This window comes from Cajanus cajan, chromosome 8 (genome assembly GCF_000230855.2).
Source record: "Cajanus cajan strain Asha chromosome 8, NIPB_CcT2T_4, whole genome shotgun sequence".
Classification (NCBI taxonomy): Eukaryota; Viridiplantae; Streptophyta; class Magnoliopsida; order Fabales; family Fabaceae; genus Cajanus; species Cajanus cajan.
This window is the reverse complement of record NC_138524.1, coordinates 8410147-8419037: the sequence shown is the minus strand read 5'-3', so window position 1 is coordinate 8419037 and position 8891 is coordinate 8410147. Positions and strand designations below refer to the sequence as shown.

General features: G+C 30.7%; 1 protein-coding gene across 1 annotated transcript; it reads right to left on the bottom strand.

The window, feature by feature from the left end:
• Nucleotides 1-2690: 2690 nt before the first annotated feature.
• LOC109793961 (phenylalanine ammonia-lyase) lies at nucleotides 2691-8087 on the bottom strand. The gene is made up of 2 exons (XM_020353436.3): nucleotides 7609-8087; nucleotides 2691-4663 (listed from the first exon to the last, which is right to left on the bottom strand). The coding sequence occupies exons 1-2, from the start codon at nucleotides 7938-7940 to the stop codon at nucleotides 2893-2895; spliced, it is 2103 nt and encodes a 700-aa protein (XP_020209025.2). The 5' UTR covers nucleotides 7941-8087; the 3' UTR covers nucleotides 2691-2892.
• Between the last annotated feature and the right edge of the window lie 804 nt (nucleotides 8088-8891).

Sequence of the window (8891 nt, the reverse complement as noted above, 5' to 3'; positions counted from 1 at the left end):
GAAAATCTAAGGTGTACTGGCCAGCCGAGTTGCCGACTTGTCCCTCACCAATCTGCTGATTCGGTCAAAGGTTTACCAGCCTAACCAAGCAGTAAGCTCATTATTGTCGAGCTCCTCAGCCCGACCATGAAACATGGACATCGGAACACCACATCGGCCCAAAGAGGCCACGTCATCAAACAAATAAAAATACAATCTTGTCACCGCGCTGCCCACGCGTTATGGGAACGAGGTGACGGTTATGACACATGGCGTCATGACAAATAGGCGTACGCGAAAAGTCACGACCCCTTGTCAAGCTCGGTCTTAACTCCTCGACCTACGGTCTTCAGAGCTCGGGGGGCTAATGTACTATCCGTACCGCTATGCCGAGCTTGAGCTCGGCATCACAGCGCGGAGTGACCTCGGACACACGCTAGGCGACATCGGCTCGCTATCCAATTAGGTCATAAACTGATCTCGGGTCTAAGGCCCAACAAAATCCTAATACACACAAAGGTACGTGCATTACTTATACGAGACTCATACACCCACAAACACTAACTTTAGCATCAGAGTCTCTTTTGCAGGTACCACCCCCATCTTGGAGCATCAAGCGTACTAGCGAAGGAGGCTCACCAATCTTACTCAGAGGATCATCTCTACAACAGATTTCCGGTAAGAACATAAGAGAAATGTGTTTTTTTAATTTCCTTAAAGACAAGACTTCCTAATTAATCAAGGGTATTTTTAATGAGTGATCCTATTTTTACTTACAACTCTAAGAATCACTTTTATACTTTTTACCAGTAAAGTAGAGTATGTGACTACAATTTCTTACAGCATAAAAATTAAATGTTTTATAAACGAAGCATGCACATAAACATAATGTACCATCTCATTTATAAGGATATATTGTCAAGAAAGATGTAGATCTAGTTCATGTGAAGAAATTCAAGATTAACTTGTATATATTTATATCAAGTCTCTCAAAGTTGAAGATTTTAGAAATTGAGAGCAAGACTTTGGCATGCAATTTCTTTTAAAAAATTTCTTATTAAGGGGATGTTAAATAATAATTAGAAAACAAAGGGTCGTTAATCAGTATTAGAAAGGACATTATTCTTATGTAACTATCAAATATATGGATTGTTGAAATTATATACATTTTGTCTGTTAACTAAAAGGTTTCGTCATGGTTATCCTCACTTTATTACTATAAACACAGTATCAATTCATGTAGTTTGTGCGACAAGAGTAATACAATCTCCTCTATTTTATTGAGTTTTTTCTATTTTTCCACACCAGCAACCCATGACTCCATATAAACTTCTTACTATATATCTATGAATTTTAATATATGATTGGATTTATATGTACCAAATCAATACGTATGTATGTATTTAGAGACAAATGTGTTGGAAATAAGATGTATGCCCAAGATCCAATCTATTTAATATGCATTAATAAGATTGTGCTTTATTATCATTTTTTTTTTAATTTTATCTAAATTATTTTTAATCGTAGGATTATTGAGGATAGAACATTATTAATCTACATAGATCAATATATATGTAACAGTCTTTATTGGATAGAGATTAATAGATCTCATTTATTAAATTACTCATATAAATAGTGCATATATGGATATGACTATTGAACAGACTCTATAAAAGAGAATTCCTAATAGTTATGTATTACCTTAAAATTTTGTCAATAGAAAATTCTTAAGAAGAAATATATAATTTCTTTAGACTTGAGATTATCATAATAATTAACAAGATATTTATTATATTTTGATTTCGGACACCTAATACCTAAATGTGTTAGTTAAATGATTATTGGGTGCAATTAAATTCTTGTAGAATTAAATGATTAATCAAGAAGGGATTCATCGACTCTTGGTTTGAGCTCTATAATGAAAATAAAGACCTTGGCCAAGGAAATTGAAATAATAATAAAGAAAAAAGGATTTTTCTTGTATTTTTCATTATATGTTAATTTATTAGAATTTGACAATTAAACCATATTCTAAAGTTAATTTAGAGCGGTAAAATGATGGAGGGAAATTTTATGTTAATCTTCTAAAGATTCTTGAAAATATTATTTTATACTATTCAGATGTTAAAGAGTGTTGCTAGACGCTAACCTTGATTAGTAAATTAATGTAGTTAATTTACTACCGGTTTAGTTTTGAATTTACAGGGTCACACACTAATAAGTGTTTTAATCTTTGCTCACGAAAATTTATTATTTGATAATTAAATTAAAGAATTTGATTTTATCAAATAAATATTTTTCATATAAATAAAATATTACTTATTTATTTTTTACTAGCATCAAAATATAAATAATATTAGTTTATATTAAGATAGAAAAATACGTCAATTTTTCAATTTCAAATTGAAAGACAATTTGAATTTTGACCTAGTCAAAAGTGATTTTGATAAAAAAAAAAAGATAAAAATTAATTTTTAGATATTTGATAATTCCTATTTTTTAAAAGATAGGATATGGATGCCGTTGCTGAGAGAATAAATATGTTTACATATTTATAAATATACAACTCTACTGTGGAGGTATATACACACAGAAAAAGCATAAGAAAATTAGTTTTTTTCTTTCTTATATTCTTTGTTGAAAAATTGTTCGATCAAGAGATTGACAAGCAAAGATTAATTTCAGCGTGGATACACATTAGACCTTCACAATTTTGAAGAAAAAGTTTTAAAATTTAAACTTCAACTAGATAAATTTTATTTACTTTTTTAAATATTCTATCAATTATCACGTGTGATTTTAGTATAAAATAGATATTACATTTCTCCTCTCCTGCACGTGTTTAAAACATTATTGAACTTTCAAAATGTGAGACGTGCTAAATTCCACCGATAAATGTGTCCCTTACAGTGATCAGTCTATCATGGGTTCCCCACGTATAGGAAGAGGAGCACCATCCCAATCTTTGAGGCATTCAAACAGTGGGTCTATCATCATTCCTTGGTTAATTGCATTGAAAACTTTATCAAAATCTTCTCCAGGGGACTTAACTTTCTCCCCAGTTAGAAACTCAGTTCCTAATTCCTCCCTCACAAATTTATAAAGTGGATAGGATCTGCACTCCTTAATTTTATTAGGGATAGGTAAACTCCGTCTCTCAAAGCCATTCCATGTGCACTCAACCTCTTTGGGCAACACATTCTTCAGTGCCTCTTCAAAAGAACCTATCTTCAGGAACATGGAAGCATCTCTACTTTCCAAACCATCATGACTCAGCAATGCATGGTCCACCAACACTTGCCTTAGTTTTTGCATGAGTGGATACGTGGCATTACACGGGTCATCAATGTAGGCAAAAACATACTCACGATCAACCACTTTGAGCAAATCTTTCTCACAAAATCTAGAGGGATGAAGCTCCCCATCAACGCCCAAGGTTAAGACCTTTCTAGCCACTTGGCTCACCGTGTTTTTAACCGTGTTCTTCAAATTCACCTCCAAGTGCCTCAAGTCTATAGCTTGACAAAGTGCAACGAGGTAGGTTGAACTCATGAGCTTCAATATTTCTACTGCTTCAGATGTCTTCCTGGAAGAGATCAGTCCCAACGAGTTCACATCTTGGTTGTGTTGTTCAGCACTTTGTACATGATTAGTGACAGGGTTTGCAAGATACTGAAGCTCAGAACAATATGCAGCCATTGCTATCTCCCCACCCTTGAATCCATAATCCAAGCTTGGACAAGGACCCCCCGAGAGATTTGAAGGCAAACCATTATTGTAGAAATCATTTACCAGCTCAGACATTTGAGCAAAGAGGAGTTTTCCAATGGCTGCCAAGGCTAATCTTGTGTTGTCCATTGAAACCCCAACTGGGGTACCTTGAAAATTGCCACCATGCAAAGCTTTGTTCCTTGACACATCGATCAAAGGGTTATCATTAACCGAGTTTATCTCCCTCTCAATGGATTTTGTGGCTTGCCTTATAACCTCAATTTGAGGACCTAACCACTGTGGTGAAGTTCTAAGAGCATATCTATCTTGCTTAGGCTTTTGTACAGGATCTATCTCATGAAAATTTTGTGCTGCTTTAACATAAGCACTTCCATGCAAGATGTGTTCCATCACTGCTGCTGCTTCAATCTGACCGGGATGGTGCTTCAGTTTGTGTGCCAAATGGTCTGTGAACTCGGGCTTTCCTTGCATGACCTCAGCAAAAATTGCAGACATGACTTCAGATAAGATGGTTAAGATGTTAGCCTCAAATAGAACTAGAGAGGCCAAACCAGCACAAACTCCAGTTCCATTAACAAGTGCAAGACCCTCTTTAGGTTGCAACTCAAAGAAGTGTTCCCCAATAGAAGCAAGATGGAAGGCTTCTTCAGCACTTAGGGTTTCACCATTGGGACCAACGGCCTTTGAGTTAGGCCTTCCTGTGAGGAGTCCAGCTATGTATGAAAATGGAACCAAGTCACCTGAGGCTGAAATTGAACCACGCAAGGGCAAACATGGTGTGATGTTGTGGTTGAGTAGTTTTACAATGGCTTCTAGGATCTCAAATCTGATGCCAGAGTAGCCTTGAAGAAGGGTGTTGATTCTCACGAGCATTGCAGCTCTTGTAACACTGTGTGGCAAGGTATGGCAAGTTTGATCTGTCCCGTTTCCGAAAATTCCAGCATTCAGAAACCTGTAACAAACATGATTTCTAGTATGAACCACAATGTGCTTGGGAAGTGCATGGTTAACATATTTTAGGGTTGCTAATGACATTAAAAGCCTGTAACAAGCATGATATCAAGTATCTCATGCATTTTTTTAATTTATTTGAAGTTTAAAATATAAAATAAGAAATATACATAATTCAAATGAATAAAACTATATGATGGACAATTGGACATAAAGAAGACCAACCAAAGCCATTTAGAAGCAATTCATTGGTGAATGTCCAATGACAAGAATTCAAACTAAGAGAGTTATAAAAGGCATGACAAGCGTCGTTTATTATAATTGATGCAAATTTTGGTCATGGTATAAGCAAATGGGATAACTTGGGTGAACTTGATTGAAGCTTTGATACAACAAAGTGAATATTTTGGTCTATAAGAAATTAAAGTATATGATTTAAATAATAATTTGGAATTAATATGAATCTAGCATGGTGAATAAGCTCTAATCAATATAATTTAGGGTTTTAATAATTAAGAGTACTTTAACTAGTTCTTTTGGATTTTTGGTTAGTTTTTGTATTAATTGGGTTGTAATTAAAACCCAAATGTATTAGTTATGTTTTGTCTGTATAAAGTGGATTTTTTTTAAGGAGTTAAATATTTTCTCCATATTAATGTGATATAATATTCTTTCTTCTCAGGGTTTATAAAATCTTACTAGATGAGCATATTTTTGTGACAAGTTTTTCCTCCTCCTTTATGTTTGTAATGAAAATCTCATTGAATTAAAATTTACCCTTTTGGTTCGTGTGTAAACACATTGTTTGTAGACAAAAGAAAAACTATTACGGGGTTCAGAAGTTTTATTCACCGTAGTAGAAAATCTGAAATTCGCTTCTGCATGTCACATTTCTAATTATCTATCTAGTGTTTTTCGTATCAATATAATTATATAAGTAGCTCATATTTTAAAAAATAGGATATATTTTTAAAAATAAATGTAATGAATATTTTAATATTTAAAATGGAAATAATATAAAAATATTTATTTTGAAAATTTGAGATTTTGTCACATAATTAGTGTAAAAGAAATAAAATTTAAGAAACATAAAAAATATTAAATATAATATATATAAAATCACATCTCTTAAAAGAAATAGAATATAATAAAAATTTCTCAAAAATAAATATCATATTTTCCTAGATAAAATTAGATGAAACTCGGAAATAAATAGCCAGATTTATATGACGCTTACCGCAAACTTAAAAATTGAAGTTTTATACCTTTACATTTTTTTATATTAAATATATAGAAATCTAAGCATTTTATATGATAAATTAATTAGAACGGAAATAGTAAGCTACAATACAAATACTTGAGTTCGAGAGAGACTTTACCCTACCTTACTAGAATTTCTCTTATTAATTACATGCGACTTTTCTTGTAAATTTTGTATTAAAATCCGTAACAAACATTATTCCTATGAATTTTTCTGCGAAATTTTATTTGCAAGTAATACTCTCATGTATAATATATTTTTGTGAATTTTAAATTTAAAAGAAATTTTCCTGCGAAAAAATTCGCAGGAAAGCTTCCTATAAAAGAAAATTCGCAGAAAATTTTCCTGAGAATTTTTTTACAAAAAATTATGCATGAATATTTTTTACAAAAGAAAATTAAAGAAATTACTACAAATTCTACTAATAATTCTTCAACTTTCAAATACTCATAATGAATTCATCCGAAACATTTGTTTCCACGCCTCCAACATGTGATACATAATCTTTTAAATTCTAAAATTGTAGATTATAAGCTTAACACTCAACCATACAAATCAACTTGTAAGGTAAGTGTTGTCCCAACTTATATACTCTTTAATTATTTTATATTTAATCGATGTGAGACTTGAATTTTTTTTAAAATATTGAACTTATAAATTTAAATATTTTTTTTATTTTTCCTGCGGATTAAAATTGGCAGGAAAATCCGCAGGAAAATTTACCTGCGAAATTTTTCTACCATTTAATGAACATTACTTGCAAATTTATTTTTGCAAGAAACAAAATAAAATTCTTACAATATTTTTTGCAAATTTTTACCTTGGAAAAAAAATTCTATGATCATTAAAATTATATCAAAATTTGCAAAAATTTCTTGTAGATTATTTTTCATAAAAAAATTTGTAAGAAATATCTGTAAATTATTTTTCACAAATAAGTTCATAAAAAAGTTTTGTGAAATTATTATTGCAAAAAAATTCATAAAAAATTTCTACGAATATTTTTTTGTAGGAAAATTCGCAAGAAAATGACATTTTTCTAGTAGTGCTAACCCTATAAACTTCAAAATTAATTTTATTAAAATATTCACCAATTCTATTATTTTTTTCACTCCATTTTAATTATCATTATAATGTCTCATCAATTTTAATATTCTAATAACCATACATTGATTCAATAAAATATAGTTAGAAAAGTTGAAAAAATTATAGGATATTATAAAATAATTAAACATTATGTAACTAAGAAGAAATTAGGGGTAAATTTAAAATAGTTAATTAGAATGCATCGGTAATATAAATATTATTGTCTAATTATGTATTTATGTAAAGTACATAAGACTATTCCGACAATTATTTTACATTATTTTCATTTCTTTTAAATTGTCAATTATTTTTTTAATTTTTTTTCTATTTATATATCATTTTTAAAATTCAATATAACATTACTTCTTCTTTTTCTTTTTTTTTTTTATAAAAAAAGTTCATTTTTAATTCTTACGTGTCTCAACAGGAGGAATAGAGGAAATATTTTTTAAAAGTAATTAAAAATATTCTCTTATTATTAATGATTAATGATTAATAATCAAGTTAAACCATGAAAAATTTCAAAACTTATAACTTACCTAATGTTTTGAAAAGGAATAGAATAAGAATACCCATAACATAGAAAAAAAAGCAAGTACCTAATGAGTTCAATTTGCAAAGGCCTAAAGTGAGAGGTTCTCCTGTGTGAGGTGGCACCGAAGCCCGTTGTGACCCCATAACAATCCCACCCTTCCTTCAAGCACTCCATCACCCACTCGCTGCTCGCATTCACTCCCTTCCTCATCGCCTCCTTCACCGCCACCTTCGCCGTCGACGCCGCCACCGCCGCCACGTGCCCCACCCTCATGCTCTCGCCGCCCAGCCTCACCTCCTTCCCCCGGAAATCCCTCACCATCGCCTTCACTTCCTCCACGTGGCTCCCTTTCAATGCTTCCGCAGCCACACCCCACTTTAACGGATCGCTCCGCATCGGTGAGTTGTTAGCGTTTGGTTCAGTGAGAAATTGTATTCCATTTTTTTTACTTCTTGTTCCTTCGTTTTATAGATAGATACAGAAGAGAAAACCGTGTGCTCATGCTTGGGTTTAATTTGTTTGTTCATAACTTCACTTTCGAACGTATCTTTATCTGAGGTTACTTTTTTTATTTTATAATATTATTATTATTTATGGTTTGATATTTTTTAATAAATTTTGATCAAGAAAATATGTCTAAAATAATGTTATAAAATATATTGTTAAGAGTTATTAATTATCATAATGTAGTGAAATGTTGGACCAATACAAATTGGATTCCGAAAAACTTATTCAACGTAATTTGATTTCTATTAAATAAGATTAATTATTTACTTTTTTTTTATAAATATATAATCTAGGTCATAATAAAGTATTTGTATAACTTTTTTTTTTTTATGTATGTTTGACGTTGTTTCAAGTGATTGACGAGCCAAGAATGAATGTTGTATCAAACAAAAACATACGTAGAATGAATATGAAAGAGAATGGGTTGGGGACAAGAATGAATGCTGTGTCAAACAAAAACATACAAAGAATGAATATGAAAGAGAATGGGATCGATCTGAAGTCCAATTGGGTTCTCCTCTTTTTCATAACTTATCATATTAAATATAGATAGGAATATATCATGTGATATCAGATTTTGAATATATGAATTGAGTCAATTCTATAAATTTATAATTAAAAAAATAATTGTATGATTTTTTAAAATATTAATAATTTATTTTTATTTTATAAAAAAGATGATTGTATAAAAAATATTTGAAAATATTTGTTTTTTGTTTTTATAAATTATTTATTTATATTTTAAATAATATATATATATATATATATTAATTTTTATTATATTATATAAATTAATAGTTTAACCTATCAAATCTAACAGACTTTTTTTTTTTATAAATT